Source organism: Hippopotamus amphibius, chromosome 7 (genome assembly GCF_030028045.1).
Source record: "Hippopotamus amphibius kiboko isolate mHipAmp2 chromosome 7, mHipAmp2.hap2, whole genome shotgun sequence".
Lineage (NCBI taxonomy): Eukaryota > Metazoa > Chordata > Mammalia > Artiodactyla > Hippopotamidae > Hippopotamus > Hippopotamus amphibius.
In genome coordinates, this window is record NC_080192.1 from 43,175,371 (window position 1) to 43,194,236 (window position 18,866).

General features: G+C 36.4%; 1 protein-coding gene across 1 annotated transcript; it reads right to left on the reverse strand.

Moving 5' to 3' along the window:
• Positions 1-2,780: 2,780 nt before the first annotated feature.
• ATXN7L3B (ataxin 7 like 3B) lies at positions 2,781-6,536 on the reverse strand. The gene has a single exon (XM_057743134.1). It carries the CDS (start codon positions 6,159-6,161, stop codon positions 5,868-5,870), a length of 294 nt encoding a protein of 97 aa, XP_057599117.1. The 5' UTR covers positions 6,162-6,536; the 3' UTR covers positions 2,781-5,867.
• Positions 6,537-18,866: the final 12,330 nt, after the last annotated feature.

Below are 18,866 nucleotides of genomic sequence, written 5' to 3' on the forward strand. Positions count from 1 at the left end.
TCTACTGACTATAATACCAATTTAGTCATACCTCAGGATGACATAAATGTGTTTGTTTTTCCATCTAATTCTGATCTTCTATTCTACTTTCTACTGTTTGTTTCTGCACCACAACCACACTATATAAGATATTCGTCAAAAAGATCTTGTCTATTCTTGCGCCTTTTCATATACATCTTAAAATGAGCTTATCAAGTTTCATGAAAATGTTGTTTGGATTTTAGTCAAGATTACTTTCATATATTTGGAGTGATGATAGTGAGCTTCCTATCCACAAACAGCTCATCATTCTCCATTTATTTGGGTTTCCTTTCCTATGACTCTTCATTTATCTGAGTTTAACATTCCAGATGAAATTTTTCTCGTTTTTTCCATAAAATCTTACACCTCTCTTGTTACATTAGTATTACATAGGACCACATGCACTTTTGTTGTATTACATTATAAATGCAACGTTTAAAAGCTTTTATTGTTCTGATTTTGGATCCTGATCTTATATCCAGCAACTTTACTGCATTTTATCATTACCTCCAGTGGTATGTTTATAGGTTCTTTATAATTATCCATTTAGATATCATCTGAGAATAAGAATTTTGTTTCTTCCATTCCTGCTTTTAAAGGAATGGAATACTTCCAAGTATTTACCATTAACCAAAGCAATTGTACATTTTGATACATACATTATCAGTGTATATAGGTTCTTTAGCCCTTGTTTATTTATGATTAATAAGTATTTTTAAAGTCAATAATTGGTATTGAATTTTATGAACTATTTTCTGTAACTGAAATTCATATGGTTTTTCTCTAACAGTGATGCAATGATTTTCCAAGTCAAAATCCTTCCTGGGATTAACCTGACTTGTTGATAAAGTTTGTTTTTGATATTTTAAAGGAGTTGGTTTGCTAACATCTTCATAATACACTTGGCCTAGAATGACTTCTGTTTCTTGCTATATTGTTTGTAAAACTCTGTCTAGTGTCTTTATGTGTATTTGGGTAGAGATGGGTTTTTTGTTTTTTTTAAGTTCCAGATGTAGTTAAATTACTACATTTATTACATTTTAAGATTCATTAAAAGTAAAAATTCCTTATGAGTCTCTTTTGATGTTATATTGTTAAATATATTTTCCATTTTTTCAATGTTTTCACTCATTGTCTTAAAGTTTTCAGTAGTATCAGTTTTTTTCATTCTACTGTAACCGCAATTTGTCTTTTAAAAAACTTAGTCCTTTCATGTATTAGATTAAAAATACTCTTGCTTCAACAAAGTGCACTGGCCTTGCCCTAGCATCCTACTTTTGCTTCAATTTCTTCTGTATTTCTGTTTTTGAACTGTAGGCAAGTTATTGCTGCTGAACATATTTTCTCACCTTAGAAATGAATTTAATATTTCCTTTTCAGGTCACATATTTCCAATGAGGCTCAAGTAATAATGATTGAAATTTTCAAAATGGAAAAAACAAAACAAAATCAAGGATTTACAGGTTTATCTAGAATATCTTTCTGAAAAAGTGCATCACTTATAACAAATATTTTCTTTCAAAGCATCATGGGCATCTTTTGGAACATGCGTTAAAAATCAAAAAGCTTGTATCCTCCAGAACAAGAGTAAAACTTTCAAAGTCTGATTATCTCTGAGAACCAGCAATTCACTAACCATAATTAAAGACTAATATGAAAAGATGTTTAAAGAAAGCTCTTCCTGAATCCTTAACTACTTGAGCATATGTCATTTTCTTTGTCAACATCAAGCAACCATTTATTAGGTTCCTGACTTCCTGCTACATGCTCTAGTTAAAAAGCAGTATCTAGGGAGATAAAAGGTATACAATTTTTTTTCTTTTTAAATATAAAAATCAGTTAGAAAACATGAAAAGAAATAATCTCAGAAGTCCTATTGTCAAATGGATTTATTAGAGCATTGAGAAGGTCTTGCAAATACCTCATTTCAGGAAAGCAGGTTTGCATGAAATGTATTAATTCAAATCTAAACATATGAAATAGGATCCAAAAGTATTTGCTGCAGCAGCATGAGTGTTAGGTGACGCAATACCATGCCACGTGGCATTAAGATCCCGCGATATCCTACTGCAACAGGTTTCCTCTGGTTCCATTTCTATGATAATTTTTATTCATCTAAATATTATTTCCGATCTTGGACTGTTCCTTTAAAGAATTAGAACATTTAGCAAACAACTGATTTTGATCAATACTAAGGAGCAATATGTACAATTCCTAGGGGAAGTGCTCCAACTGTGGAATAGGAATTGGAATAAATGAAAAAATCTCTGAATTATCTAAAAACAAAATGACAGACCTAAATAGTTGGGAGTAAAATGAAAAAGTACTGGAAAAAATGACCTTTAGAAAGGCTGACTCATTTTTGCTACGAATCATTTGCCTCTTGAGAGCAAGAATAATATTAGATTGAAATGGTGGTAAAGTGTATATATTCAGATACCTTGAGTGCCATTTAAATTGAACTATCCTTCACATTGGACTCAGTGACAGCACTGGATTATATTTATTTTTACCACCTTTTTACTTGTTATGCCAAAGGGAAGACTGTATAGTTTGTTTCTTTCACTGGATGTTGTGGAAAGCTAAGTTTGCACTATAAGATAGAGAAACAAAGTTGGGCAAAATTCCTCCATTCTGATAAAACTTGCATTCAGGAGAATGTGACTAAGGTTCAACAGTGGTTCAACATTTATTTCACTACATGAATATCCAAGAAACATGTACAACTTTAAAAGATGAACAGAGTCCAAATAAAGTCATTTTTTAAAATTTTGTTTATTGTCATTGTTTATCAATGGGGAGATGCAGTTTATTTACACCAGCAGCCATAGGGGCAAGGGGAATACACAGTTAGTTAGCAACCTGTATAGGATGGGCTACTTATGCAAAAATAAGACTCTCCAAAACAAAGGACAATGGTGAGCTTCACTACACTTCCCCAATGATCCCAGCATGCGATAATGCCAGGCAATAGCCCCTGGGCATGCGGTGGTGGGAACTAATGCATGGAAGAAAAAGCCACAAACCACAGAAATTTGTAAAGAACCCCTTCCCCCCCATAAACACACACACACTCAGATACATAATAGAATTACAGGGTGATCAATACACTTAATTGAGGAGATTAGGACAGGAATTCTGCTGTTAAGAGGAAGAATAGGATAGGGAAAGCGAGAGTTCCTAACCACTGTCAACTATATGGCAGGGAGCATTCTCTCCCTCCAAAAGAAAGGAGTTAGTTTGTCCCCTCAGGGCACCTGTTGGACATAGCCCACCTCATACCAACCAGGAGAGAGGGCTGCTGCCCTAATAATGGGGGGCGAAAAACAAAAACACAACCAAGAGGGAAGTAATATGAACCAACCATTACTCAAAACTATTTCCACTTCTTCCTCCTCTAACAAGGAGAAAAGGCCAGAAAGGAAACAGTAATGTCACAATCTGAGCTCCCTCTCTGAAAGAAGAGTGGACCATGGCCTTTCCTTCAGCCTGTTTCCCAGACATTATCTGTAAGTAGGCCAGAGGTCTCACTTAGACCCTCCTTCCTTTCTGCATCCCCTTAGAAGGAGATGTCTGTAAAAAAGTCAAGGGCAGATAACCCAAAATTATTCCAGTTCTTGCCAAGGTTTGACTTTTTAAATAGTCATTACAATTCTTGGATTGAAGACCAACCTGTAGCTAGGCCCTGACCCTGAGCAGGACAACTCTAGAGGGAGAACGCAGTAACAGTCTTCAGGCCCTATTACTGTGCTTCCCTTAACCCTCTAGAGTATGTAACCCAAATCAGTCCATACAGTCCAAATAGTTCCTTCTGGGATACGGAAGGATACATGCACAGCAAGGGTGAGAGAAAATGCATCAGGACCTACTCCATCCCTGTGGGTGGCAGGCAGCCTTTAACTGCTTTTCTGCTTAGGTCCTACGAGGCAGTATCCAAGTGGAGGTGGGAAGATATAACTCCTCAGGAAGTAAGACAGAGCAGGAAGGCATGCCAGTGAGGCAGTCCTACAGGAGAAATGCTTAGGCATGACACTGCTTTTCATACACAAAAAATTACTTTCTCTTCCCATCCTAATCCCAATAGAGGGAGCCATACGAAAGATTCTGTTCTGACTCTCTCACAAAAACAAGAAAACAAAACAAACTTAAGAGAAGCCAAGGAAAGGGAAACTGGGCAGGCTTCAGAAGCAGGAGCATCAAGAGAGAAACTGAAACTGGTCAGCGTGAATGCAGAGTGGCAGGCAGCACCCGGGGAACGAGCTGCACCAGATAGGCAGTGGAGTGGGGGACTGGAGGAATACGGGGCCAAGCCCGACTAACGCGGCTGGGCCCCTTACCGGGGCACGGAATGAGGTAAGAAAACATTTCCAATAAAGCAGCACCGTTCCTGCTCACTTTGGGGCTCCCACCCCTCTACACGTCATAAACTTCAATCAGGGAGTCAAGTGGAGGGTAGTTTTGATATGCAGCTCACACTTTCCATCCTCCCCTAACCCAGTCCCTAAAATCAGGGGGTTTCTGGGGGCCATATCCTGACTTACAACAACAAAAGGACAGTTCTTGTTGTCAAGGTCCAAAAGGGATTGAGTGGAAAGGGCTGCCCTTCTTGAGGGGCAGAGAAGGTGGTAACGGTCTAAATGTTCACTGCAACAGAGCTCTGTGGCTGCCCAACGCAAGGAACAGGGGCATTCAATAGGATACTGCACAGTCAGATGAGAGATGACCCAGTCCTGCTCCTTGGCTCCTAGCACTAACCCATTCACATCATTGAGTGCAGACGGAAAAGGTCCCCTCTGGGCTCAGCTTTCAAACCACAGCCTCCTGCATAGCCATGATGTTCTTCCAGAGTTCACTCCTGCCCCGAAAGTGGGAGGCAGGTAGTGAGCTGGCATAATAACCAAGTCGGACCTGTGGACTGGCTAGGTAACTAGTAACTCAGAGTAGGAAAATGCCCCACCGAACTGTTGTCCACAGCAAAATACATCCAGATATGAATCCTGCAGTTTGAAAGATCGTGCATAGTTGCAGAAGGCCCTGCTACCTCCCCAAGGGATCATAACTTAATCCTCAGCCTGCCTGGATAACCAAGTTGTTCATCTGCTAAGCCTATGCCACCAGGTGGGGTGCAAGAAAGAGGGCTCTGCTCAGCAAAACGCTAGCCCACGTCCCCAAGTCCGTTGAAGTCATTGTTAAATGCTGGACCTTTGGGAAACTGGTGGCTTTGAGCTTTTCTTGTTGGAGTCAAGACCACAGAACTTCTCCTACCAGATTCAGCCGGGAATTCCTTCTCTTGGCTTTCCCAGATTGGAATGATTAATATCCAGATCTCATAACTGACTTTCATTTGTCTTGGAGAAGCCCAAATCAGAGGCTAAGAGACCAGAGGTGCAGTCCTACTGAGGCCCCACGACTAAGGCCTGAACATCGTTATGTCCAAACTGTCAGTTATCCAGAAAGCCCTTGACATCAGGCAGACAGAAAGGCTGAGGAACCAAAGCACTTTATACGCCCAGCACACAGCTGCTCACCTGTGCCCTGGGGACAGTACAGGGTTCTTGCGCACTTTCTGGTGTGTTCAGAAACCAACCACTGCACGGTGTGCAGGATGCACAGCACAGCTCCTCCTGTCCAGGATTATAAAGCTGATCCAAGGTAATACACTTATACAAGGATCCGAATTTCTAAATTCTCCACTTCGGGTTTTGAAAGGCTAGGATCTTCAATGAGAATTCGGACTCTTGTCTGATTTATTTATTTTTTTTCTACTTAGCTACCTAACGTCTCAAAAACCACAGGACTAGTCTATGTTATTGTCCTGGTCACTCTCAGACGCTCTCGTGTTGCAGCTACTGGAACTCCGGAGGTGAGCGCTGCAGCTGCTGATCAGGCCCATTCCCAGACTCTCCAGGAAGGGAGCAAAGCGGGAGGCGACACGCTCCTTTATCTTCCACTGGCTGAATGCCAAAATCCTTCACGCTACCAGTCTCTGCGAATTCCAGGTAGAAGTAGCCACACTTGACCGCCCGGTGCACCTCAAAGCAGAAGCCCAAACAAGAATCCTCTATCAGGTCTACGTATATCTCCTGAGCGATGGCCTCTAGCTTGTTAGTATCCAGGTTAGCCAACGAAATCTCCTCCATTTTAATGCGTAAACGACCGTGGAGAGGGCGCTCGGATTACTCACGGCTGCACGCGAGGCCACACGTCGGGCTCGGCGGGCCGCGCCTAGGCCTGCAGGCCTGTCAGGGCCTCGTCTTCAGCGGCGAGGGCGGAGGCGGAGGCGTCCGCGGCGGTCGAGGCGGCGCAGCAGCAGCCAGCGGCGACTGCTCCGGAACCCCAGGTCCTTCCGTTTCTCTTGGCGTTACCCCGGGTCTGCGACTTTTGAGCTCGGGCTGGCCCCGGACTCACCACCGCCAAACGCTCTCGGTGCCTCTCTCCGCGGCCCCGGCCCCGGCCCCTTCCGCTCGCAGGTTGGGTTTAGCCCCGCCTCCCCACTTCCGCCCCTCAGCACGCCTGCGCACTGGCCCCGCGCAGACGCGCGGGGCTTATCCCTGCGCGCGGCTGCCTGGGAAGCCTGGGGGTTTAGGAAAGCGGGTGAGAAAAACTGACTGAAGCGTATCGGACTTTCATTATCTCTAATTGTAAAAAGATGGTAAAGATGCCGTTTTATGTTATTTTGTTTCCAGATTTAAACATTCGCTAATGAATTCAGCACTCATGCTTAATCGATCCTCTCCTGAAAAAGACAAGTGACGACTGTGTGCGCGTTTGTGGTCATGATCTGAAGGACTGTTTTAGGGCTTCTTCTCCGGATGCGTTTCAAAATTTGACATATTGACATAATCATTTATGCTACTGCCGCAGTTGTCATTTAAATCCACTAGATGGTGCAAGGAAACAAATTACAGTGTAGTTTATCTTTCAGTCTTTTTTGAATGGGAAACTAGGCTCTAAAGACATAATTCATATATATTGATCACATGAACTTAAGGCATTTATCTCATTTACAAGACCATTAAGTCAGTGTGACTATAAACAGATCATCATACACATCTCTAAAATCATTCAAAGAGAAAATTGTGTGTATATTCTCTATCGAAGAGGTAGGAAACCTGAAATATGTTAAATACACTGGGAGATAAAGGAAGCTTTCCTAAAATTGTTCAGCGTGAACTGTGGGATCTAGAGCCAGTCTACCTGGGTTTAAATTCTAGATGCAACATTTAACAGTTCTGTTTCCTCATCTGAGTGAAGCTAGTTCCTATTTCATGGTTAAAATTAAATGATATTAAAAAAAAATCTTGTGACAGCTTCTTACATGTAAGCAAGCATTCAGTTAACTGTCAGCTATTTTAATCATATTAGTTATGGACTTGAATATATTATAAGAAAATTTTCCTATATCTTGTTAGTTTTTTGTCTCCACTTCCTACCACTGTGAAATAGAGCAGCCTCTTATACCTTTATACTTTATTAGAATATAGCTGTAGTATACTTTATTAGAATATAGCTGTAGTGAAAGAAACAAAAAAAAATACATATTTGTATCTGTCTGATTCCATAATTTCCTTTCCAGAATAAAGGAAAATATAGACATGTGTCTTTCCAGACAGATACAAATAAGAATTTTCTAATGTATATGATCATCAGAACACTATTAAATAGTTTTAGAATTCATTCTTAATATCTCACCCCATATTTTTATAGATAGAAAGTTAAGTAGCAGTTTAACTTATTGGTTTATGAGTATTTAGCCGGTACTTGTACCCATCCAAAAATTCCGATTGTGTATTTTATCATCTTAAAAAACACAAATTGGCAGATATGGAGGATGTTGAAAGCCTGAGCTATTTAAGACCAATGCATCACAAGAATTTTTTTTTAATCTGGGGTATAATTTTTTCCCATTGCAGCCTTTGTGTAATTTATACATTCTCCATTCAAAAATTGGTATGTTTTGATATAAGTTGAAATCTGCATGTAGCTGTGTGCTAAGCCATGAAATATAATGATCAAGTGCATAAGTTCTTGAATCAGATTTTCTCCCTTCTACCTGTTACTGTGTAAACTTGCCTTATCTACTCAACTTCTGTAAATCATAATTTTCTTGTAAAAAAAAATCAATGACAATTCCCATCATACAAGTTTCTTGTGAGATTTAAACTTGACAATGAATTTAAAAGCCTTCACAAAGTGTCTGACAAACAGTATATAATGTTGTTTTACCTATTACATGTCTAGTTAGGTAAGAAGATACAGGTGTATATACACGGCTTCCACTCACTCCTCTCCCATGCCTTCTCCAAATTTAATTTAAAACAATGATTCTCAAATACTAATGTGTAATAAACCACTCAGAGATCCTTTTAAAGTGTAGATTATCATTTATTAGTTCTGGAGTAGGACCTGGGTTTTTGCATTCCTAACATATTTGATGCTACTGGTTCATGGATCATGCTTTGAGTAGCAAGGAATTAAAAGGGCTTGATAGTGGACAACTGTTCTTTGGAGTGATTGGCCCCCATATTATTTGTTCTTGCTAGATTATCAGGAGAGCCTTTGCATACTTGATTCTGACAGAAGTGATTGTTTTTCAGCCCTTTTAAATCCTCCTTATATTGTGAGAGTTAGAACTCAAATTCTCAATTTATTTAATGAAGAGGGGTAGTTGATAACATTTACTTCAAAATATATACAAGAGACCATCATATTAATTGAAATTCAGATAATCAGGACTATGACTAGGTTTAGATTTCCTGTCAGTAATTTATTATATTTGCTCTTAGAAAAAGAACACTCTCATGGCACTGAAAATTTTTACTTATACTCAATGTCACCTTTTCACCTCTCTTCTACTTGTATCATTTGATTGCCTTACTTCTTCTTAAAATGTACTGAAACTATGTTAAATCAATGACACGTCACAAAAAGAAGTTAGAAAGAACTTAGTTCCATTGCAATTAATAAGGTTGAAGGTATTTAAGCCTTTGGTATACAAATAGTTTTAAAAATAGAAACTCTCCATTATCTAAATCATTTTTTCTCAATACAAAGCGTGTAACAAGGGTTGAGTCTTCATAATGAGTGATCGCCAAAGAACACGTACATCATATATGCTTAAAATATTTAGTGTACAAATTAAGGGAAGTAAAAATGTATTGTGAAATTTAATTGTCTTTGATTATTCTCTTCCTATACAATAATCGTATAATTGTAATATGTGCACTGGGAGACTCAGCTCTTGCAAAGAGGAGCATGTTTTAAATTATTTAAAGGTTTTTATTAAAGACTGAAATTCCATACTTTATTTGTATTCACATAAAATAAAACAGTGAGACAGCAGAGTGCATTCAGGGATAGACCTGGGAGCCAAAAGACCTGAGTTGCTGTCCGTTGTCTGCCACTAACTTATCAGGTGATCTTTTGCCAAAAGGTAAATTCACATTTGTAAAAAAAATAGCTGGACTTCTGTTTTCTGAATATTGCTTTTAAAAGCAAGTTTCTATGAATCAAGAAATCTGAGGAAACTGGTCACCAAATTAAGGGTCCAGTCAGTTCTTATGTGTTGGCCCATAAAGTTAAAATGTTGGACCCTGACGGTGTTCTTACCCCAAACTAATCTGCTGTACTACCCAGGGCATCTTGAAGCCACCTCACCATCTTAGGGTTAAGAGCGTTATTCTTCTGCTGAATACCAGGTGGCTGTTGTAATTATCTTGCCTAGCATCTGAAGATGTTGCCTGTACATGGTCTTTTTTAGTTGAAAATTTTAATTTATCTAGCAATTTTGACTCCTAGGAAATCCATTTTTTCCTATAAAATATTAGTTAAAACTTTACTTGCTTATCTTTACTTACCCAGGTTTTTAAGGTAAGTGAATAGTAAATCAGAGAAAGAGGTAACTTTTGACCATATTGTCTTCTTTTATTAACAGGACCATGCTTTATGTCAGAAATAAGCCGTATAGTATTATGCCTTTTTGTCTGTAACTTGCTAAAAGAAATATATGTGTGTCATACCTCAACAGTAAACACTCACATGTCCTTCTAGGCATGACCAGCTTGAAGTTTCAAATTCATCCTCTGCCGAAATCCATTTTTCAGGATTTGCATTTAAAAACTGATTATCATGCCTCGCATGAGATTCTGAGATGCCAAAATTTGATATTAGATAAGGATGTCATGCTAAAACTGCAACATCAAAAATAAATTTATGATTTTAATCTGCCCTACTAAAATGTGAAATCAAGGTGACTTAGTGAATTTTGGCATTTATGACAACTCTGGCTTATGATCTACTAAAGAAAAAAACACTGTAATCTTGAGCTAACTGTTATTAAGTAGTATAGTATGCTAATCTAAAATAACAATTTCAGTACTTACCATAACATAGTCTTTTTAAAAAATTGATCTTTCAATATATCAATTGCTCAGAATCGTTTTGATCTATGGAAGTCTTCTCTGGAATTATTTCCACATATTTGCATATACAGGCAAATATTTTAAAAAATATTTTTCAAGTGTTTGTGACACTGCCCTTGAAGATTATAAGCTACTTCTTGAATAAATATGTAATAATTATTGCTGGCCCCTCCTTATGTGAGAGAGTCTGCCTGGTAAAGCAGAGAAGGATATCTGTTTACCTTATATGTGCATATAAGGGTGGGCTCAGAAAAATGTAAATTTAAATACTGAAAATAATTTCTAATTAGGCAATGTCGATGTGATATGGCAACAATTAACAGAGACTTTTAAAAACTCTTATTTTAAAAGAATTTCAAACTTACAGAAGAGTTGTGAGATTATTACAAATAACTTCTATATACCTATCTTTGCCCAAATTTACTTACCATTTTGCTACTTTTATTTCTCCCTCCCTCTCTCTCTCTCCATTGTACCCCTGCTCTCCCCGCCTTGCTGATGTTTCCTTATCATAAACTACTCTGAACTATTATTTTTCCTAATCTATTGCTCAGTAAGTTGCAAACATCATGCTTTATTACCCCTAAATATTCAATGTGTGTGTGCTTTAAGAACAGGCATCCTTTTATATCATCGCAATACAATGATCAAATTTAGGATTTTCGCTCGTTTAGGAATTGACTAATACTTTAAGACTAAAATACAAACCATATTCAAATATTGCCAGTTGTCCTGATAATGTCCTTTATAGTATTTTTTCCTTGGATCTAATCCAGGATTAAATATTGCATTTACTTATTGTGTCTGTTCAGTCTCCTTTAATCTGGAACAGTCGCATAGCAGAGAATTTTGAGAATAAAAGAATAAAGTACACAAGTTCAAAGACATTCCATTTTAATCTCATATGAGTAGAATAAAAATATTTTTAAAGACATGCAATTTCCCTAATTAAAGCCTTGATTATGGTAATAATGTATCTTAGCAGATCAGGACGCTGTAGCAATGTTGCTTGAAAACGAAGATGATGGGAAAAATGTTCATTTACCAGAGTAAGTTTGCAGTGCTGACATAGCGAGGTTTTTTTTGTTTGTTTGTTTGTTTGTTTTGGACATAGATGCCTTCTGAAATTTCTATTGCATCCATTTTTAGGTATATTTAATGATAGTAATATTGATTCCTTTCCTCCCCTGCTAATGTATGTACCTTAGGAGATCTTGATCTTGCTAACTCTAGTTTTGCCAAGCACAATATTTTTCAGGAATATAACCCTCCAGGTTGATGAAGAGTTTCTATCATAATGTAAACTGTTGCTTGGGCCTTTCCTGATTATTAACTTTTGATTGCTAGTACCAGTCAGAGTAAACCAATAGAAAGTAACATCTAAATATAGGAATTATTGAAAAGAAAATCATGGCTTTCTTTACTTAACCAGTCTAATAGAAAAAGGAGGAAACTATAATAATGTATTCAGGTCTGATTAAAAACAAAAACAAAAACTAAGGCCAGAGATGTTAAATGAATTGTTCAACTAATTGGCGGCAGAATTAGAATTAGATGTCAAAGCTTCTAACTCTGAATTTTCTTTCTGTTACACAATGGTATCTCCAATACTTAGTTTTTCATTTCAAAGCAGTCAGTAATGACTACTTCCTACAATGCATTTTGTAAAAACACTTTATTTTATTTACTTATTTTTAAAAGTCTTTATTGAATTTGTTACAATATTGCCTTTGTTTTATGTTTTGATTTTTTGTCCACAAGGTACGCAGGATCTTAGCTCCCTGACCTGGGATCAAACCCACACCCCCTGCGTTAGAAGGCAAAGTTTTAACTACTGGACCGCCAGGGAAATTCCTGTAAAAACACTTTAGAGTCAGCATTAATATGTAATACATCAAAATCTTATTGCCAATGTAGCATGTACCAGTGGCCAAAAACATAAAATATTTTTTAAGCATTCTTTGCTTATCCACAAGATGCTGAAACTAATAAAGTGATGCTCTACACAATGTGCTCTTTAATTTTTTATGCTAGAACTTCAAAAGTAGCGTTGTTCAGATTAACAAACCATAATTCCACAAAAAGATCATATATTTAATTTATAAATTTATTTTTTAATTAATTAATTTGGTTGCTCTGGGTCTTAGTTGCAGCAGGCGGGCTCCTTAGTTGCAACTCACCAGCTTCTTAGTTGTGGCATGTGAACTCTTAGTTGTGGCATGAATGTGGGATCTAGTTCCCTGACCAGGGATAGAATCCAGGCCCCCTGCGTTGGGAGCTTGGGGTCTTAACCACTGTACCACCAGGGAAGTCCTAGGAAAGTATTTTGAGAGAGTTTTAAGAATCAAATCTTCACAGAAAAGTTCTTACTGCCTAAAAGTAGTGTTATTTTTAGAAGTTTTTTGATGAATTGGTTTTAAATTGTTCAGTGCAACGTTGTGTCTTTCTATTTTTTTTCTTTCTTTTTCCATAGTTCTTTGCTTTCAAGTTATAAAGAAGTTTTCATGTAATTAATTGAACATACTTTTTTTCCAATTTAACTAATGTCCATTAGGTTTGTTTTTGTTTATCTTTTCCCATCAAGAGCTGTCTCATATTTTCTTAAGTCAAGCTGTTAGACTGGTGGGTGGGATGCTTTTACTTCTTATATTCCACAGACAGGCATCTGGCAATTGCCACCAAGTGAGAGATTAATTTTCCTGCAAAAATCCTGGTAGATGTAAAATTGAAAGCAAATTTAGGTACTAACATGAGGGTATCTCAGAATCTCTCTCAGATTAATTACAGGTTTCTTTTTTATTAAAGTAGCTCTGGTTTCTCCTTTTGGACTTAAACTTGTTTCACATTACCTCTTTTTCCATAGTTTACCTGAAATTTCTCTTTGCTTTAAAATTCTCAAAGAAATTCCAGAATCTTGATTTATTCCTATTGTGAGAGATCATTAGTTGTCTTCTAGCCTCACTTTTTTATATTTGCTAAAACATCATTCTTACATTATCTTACCCTAACTTTACTAGTTCTCACTCTATATGAACATCACCATCTACTTTTGCCACTCATTTTCTTAGCCAGCTCCCAGTGCTATTAAAATTTTATTTCAGTCAACTGTGAATAAATTCCTAACATAACCCTCAAACATTTTTCTCTCACTTCCTGACTTGTGTGGTTCTCACTTGCTTCAAGTGCCTAGGCCTTGTATTTTGTGGAAAAATACAAACATAGATGAATGTACCATTACTGGCATTTAGCCAACTGCAATGTACATAGGAGATCCTTAACACTTAATACACCATCAGGATCTACTGCCCCCAATTTTAGAATTAAATTTTATTTTTGAGTATTACTATTAGTCAAATTGATATTTCATAATATGTTGTTGTCTTAGGACTTCAAAGAACAAAAGTGAAAATTTAATTATTTTAAAATAGAATAAAGCTCATTCTGTCTTATGGATACATTGGACATATCTCTAAATCTAAGCTACATTGTAGGATCTTGGCGACCTAATTTTTTCTCTATCTTTAAACATTTTTCTATTTCATCATTATAAGCACTATTTCGTTAATAACCATCAATGGTTCCTAGTTATGTTTTAAAATATAAAAATAATAAGAAAAGAGAAGAATGAGGGAATAATCTAGATGCACAGGGGTACATGAATCATGAAATCAGGATCACTGTTTTTGTGAAAAAAATTGCATTGGGACACAGTCACATTTATTTATGTATTGTAGGTGTCTACTTTTGCTTCATTGGCAGATCGGAGTAGTTGCAACTGAGACCATGTGGCTTGTAAGCCTAAAATATTTACTATGTAGTTCTTTAAGAAAAAGTTTACCTATGGTATGGTTCTGTTAGAAGGACAAAATAATAGTGAAAGAATTATTATTATCTTTCACTTTTATTATTTTGTTGTCCAACTATTGTATTATCTTTCCATAGGATATAAGAGAAATCTAGAGATACCATCTCTGTAAAATGCTTTTAGCTTTTATTGAACAGAATTAAGAATTCAGAATTTTTCATTTTCTACCCTTAATAGCATAGGGAAGAAAATTGACAGAGGAGGATGTTTCACAATTATTAGATGAATTGGAAGATAAATTCGAAGAGACAGATAACAGTCCTCTAATGATGATGCTGAAATGGGTCATGGATGTGAAATGGATTGCGTAAATCGAGTCTTAGACAATGAGACAATGAGTCTTCAGATCACAATATCTAGATGAATTTTCTAGAGTATATACATGAACAATATATTTCTAAGAACAAAGGGAGTCAGTGGTTTAATCCAGTTGTTATCAAATAGGAAAAACTTCATCAGGTAGTGTTTTGCAGCAAGGACCTAGACTATCCTATTTTGCTAAAAGTAGGTGTTTTCATCTTTATTCATCTTTTATGATGTTCGTGTGCCAAAATTTTACTTGTTACAAAAAAGTCTGTGATGTTTAAATTTATTTTAAAATTTTGAATATAGTTGTTTTTGAATATCTTTTTATTCTTACCTCTGTGAATTATTTATTAAATGATGAAATTATTTTTAGGAGTTCATTAGATCCAGATAACAAATTATGGTGACAATTTTCCTGATATATTGAGGGTTAAATATTAATGACAAGAAAGAAAAAAAGAAAGAAGATGCAAATAAAAAGGAATGAACTTAGGCGAGTTAGATTTAGTAGTTTTAATTCATAGTTTTTAAAAATTAGTGTAATATTTCTTTATTTTATGTTAAGCATTTATTTTTCTCTGGTAGATAGCCTGTCTGCATCCCACACAAAATCTCAGGCATTCAAATATAAATAAATTTATTGGCTTTTATAAAAAAGCTTTCTTTTAAAACATACAAGTGGCACGTGCCCTTGAAATAAGTCTGTGCAGTGAAATTCTCTTCTGGTCAAACATAGATGCTCTTACCAACCTTCTTTTAGATCAGATGTCAGGTTCCTGGAGTTGTTTTGTAGTTTTTCCTTTGTGTGCCTGCCTTTTCCCTTTATTTTTAATTCAAGCAGATGTTTCTCTAGATATATTTTCATGTGCTTACCCCTGGTTCTTGATAAGTTTTCCTCAGGAATTTTAATAAAATAAAAAGGCAGCTTTTTTCCTTAGCCCCCAGATATTTGCTCCCATAAATCCTACGTATATAAAGAAAGTACAGCATAGAATACAAATATATATATATATAAAATATATATATATATCTTTAGATCAAGACGAGCTAAGAGAAAAGGAAACATTTTTTAAACTTCTCTTCTTACACCTTAAATAATAAAGCCAACTTTTTGGTACTGTACATATTGACACTTGCTGATGTGCGGGAGACGAGTCAAGTTAATAGTTTCAGGGTTAAAGTAGGCAGTTTGCAAGCTGATGAAGATTTACTTATTTTTTACTACTTTCCCTTGCACAGAATATGTTATAATTCTATACACTGTGTAATGTTGAGTTTTTAAAGGAGAAACAACATGAGAGAAGACAAGAAATGGGAGAAAAGTAGGAGAGATCTTATTGGTTTCTAATTTGATGCCAATAACTGCTTGCATTAAGGTGTCAAAAGAGTAAATTCATTACATCTACTCTTTTGTGTCTTTCAGCTGTAACTTTTTCCAGATTCATTTTTTTTGTTATAAAAGCATAAATAGCAATTAAATCCAGGGACTCTGAAGTTTTAGCCTGGGCCACTTACTATTTATATGACCCTAGGCGATTCTAGTAACAGCTCAGACTTAGGTACTTTATCTGTAAAAATGGACATTAAAATAGTGCTTTCCTTATAAGGAATTGTAAAAGCAAAATAAAATGTAAATTGCTTAAAAGAATGTTGGACATTAAGTATTCAGTAAACATAACATTTTTATAGTGATGTAGGAGAAATACTGATTTTTGAACTCGAATGATTCTGGTTTTCAACCACTATGTCTAGATTCAGTAAATATTGAGGGTTTTTTCTTTGTGTTTTGAAGTTAAGGTACAGTGATAAAGGGGTCCAGTTCTTCTTTCAAGGAGCTGCTTAGTGGAGATCGAGGGATAAACATAAACTCATATAATTAAGGGTTATGAGAACTCTGGATAAAAATGTCCATAGAATTCAGTAGGATTACTCAAAATGGAGTGGTCAGTTCTGTGTGCAGAGAAGGCAAAATTTTGTGGGAATGTGACCCTTTGTTTGGGACTTAGAAAAGGAATACATATTGCTTGTCAGTAGTTACAGATGGAGTGAGGGGCACTTTAGGTGGAGAGAAGCACATGATGGAGAGAGTAGAGTATGCAATAACAGTGTGTTCATTATCTGTTAAGTTACTCACTATAGCTAGATTGGAGGAAAGAGTGTCTAGACTCTGAGGATGGGATGGAGGAAAAATATTTTGTGGTCATTGAAGTGTGTTTTTTAGAGATTTTTATATTGGAAAGGTTATCTGGAATCAACGTGGAGGAATGGGACGTGAAATGAAATGTTATGAAACCATGGGCAGGAAGAGTAACGAGAAGACTGTTGTAGTCTGGGTGAGAAACCCTAGATACATGAACAGCACAGCACTGAAGATGGGGGAAAGGAAAAATTGTGGTAAATACATAAGGTGTTAAATTGATAGGATTTTTTTGGGTTGCAATAAGAAAAACCACACAGAATGATGGAACAAATGAAATGAGATATTTAAATAAAAGTACTTTGTAAAATATAAAGCTGTATGTGATTTTCAGTTCTTATCCACATTTGAGATTAGGTAATCAATGACTTTAAAGACATAATATCTGTCCTACAAAATATAAATGTTGTCAACTCTTAAAATTTTGGGGCTTCCCTGGTGGCCCAGTGGTTAAGAATCTGTCTGCCAACGCAGGGGAAACAGGTTCCAGCCCTGGGCTGGGAAGATCCCACATGCCTCGCAACAACTGAGCCTGTGCGCCACAACTACTGAGCCTATGCTCTAGAGCCTGCGAGCCACAAGTGCCACAACTACTGAAGCCCACACGCCTAGAGCCCATGCTCTGCAACAAGAGAAGCCACCGCAATGAGAATCCTGTGCACCACAACAAAGGGCAGCCCCCACTCACCGCAACTAGAGAAAGCCTGCATGCAGCAACGAAGACCCAATGCAGCCAATATAAATAAATAAATTAATTAATTAAAAATTTTAAGGCTTTAAATTGCATTTTAAAATACAATCTTTCAATATTTGTATGCAGACTGTCCTAATAATCCTAGTATATTTGTGGGAATATATGCCACCTTGATAAAGTGTTTCTGCATAATTCAAGCTTCCTGTATACTTACATCTGTTCAGATTTACCAAGCCTTAAAACTTTACCAGAAAATAAAACGTTTACACACACACACGCGCACACACACACACACACACACACACACACACACACACACACACACACACACACACACGCAATCGGGTTAAACTAAAGGAATTATTGAAGTAGTAGAGTTATAGACAAACTTTCATAGTGTTTTAGCTATAAGAATAAAATTTATACGAATAAAATTGGAGGCATAATTCAAAACAGATTCACATGGTACTCATTTTTGAAGTGAGGATCAACTTGTCTTTGTATGCACAGGTAAGTAGAAAGCAGCAAGTTAATTTTTACGTGATAATCATTTTTTTCATGTCACTAGCTAAAACCTTTGGTGGCCAAAATCCTATAAACCTTGACAGACAACTGCCCTACATGAACTCTAGGTCTTTGACTTGTTTATTGTTAGAGGAATCAAGCCATGCCTGGCATGGGTTTAAAAACATTCAGAGATTTCGTTCTCATATTCCACATTTTGGGGCCATTTATCCATTGACATTAGGTCTTCCACATCTGTTCATGCATTTAAATGAAAGTTAAAGACTTTCCTTTTTGATCAAGTTTTAGTGTTTTCATAATTTATATGCACCACACTATTCTAGAAGAGTTTGTTCAGAGCAATTTTCTCTGTTTTATCTGTCATTGGTATTTTTATGCCTTTTATTCTGCAGCCTTTAAGATGTGATGTGAATAAAAACAGCTTTCTAAATAAAGATTGATTGTCTGGTAACAGTTACACAGTAAACAACAGTCTTCACATGAGACTTTTAAAATACATATGTTGGTTTAAATGATAGGATGGCACATATCTTAATTTATTGGAATGTACACAAAACTATCCTCAAATAGATGTTAAAGCTAAATTGGGAAGTTTTTAAGAAAAACTTTGACAAATGCTTTGTTCAAATTGCTGAAAACATCTGTGTAAAATGTTTTCTTAATATGGTCATTGGAACCACCATTTTTTTTTCCCCATGGAGTTTGATTCTGTCCTACTGAGAGGAATATCTTTTTTTGGGATTGAATGAAATTATTCAAAAACAAGTCCAGAGGTCAAAAATCTGGTCTTAATTAAATTTCCTTCCCTTAATCTTTAACAATCTTCTAACACCTTTT

Coding starts and splice junctions, on each gene's coding strand:
- ATXN7L3B (XM_057743134.1), bottom strand. CDS start 6,161: ATGGAGGAGATTTCGTTGGCTAACCTGGATACTAACAAGCTAGAGGCC.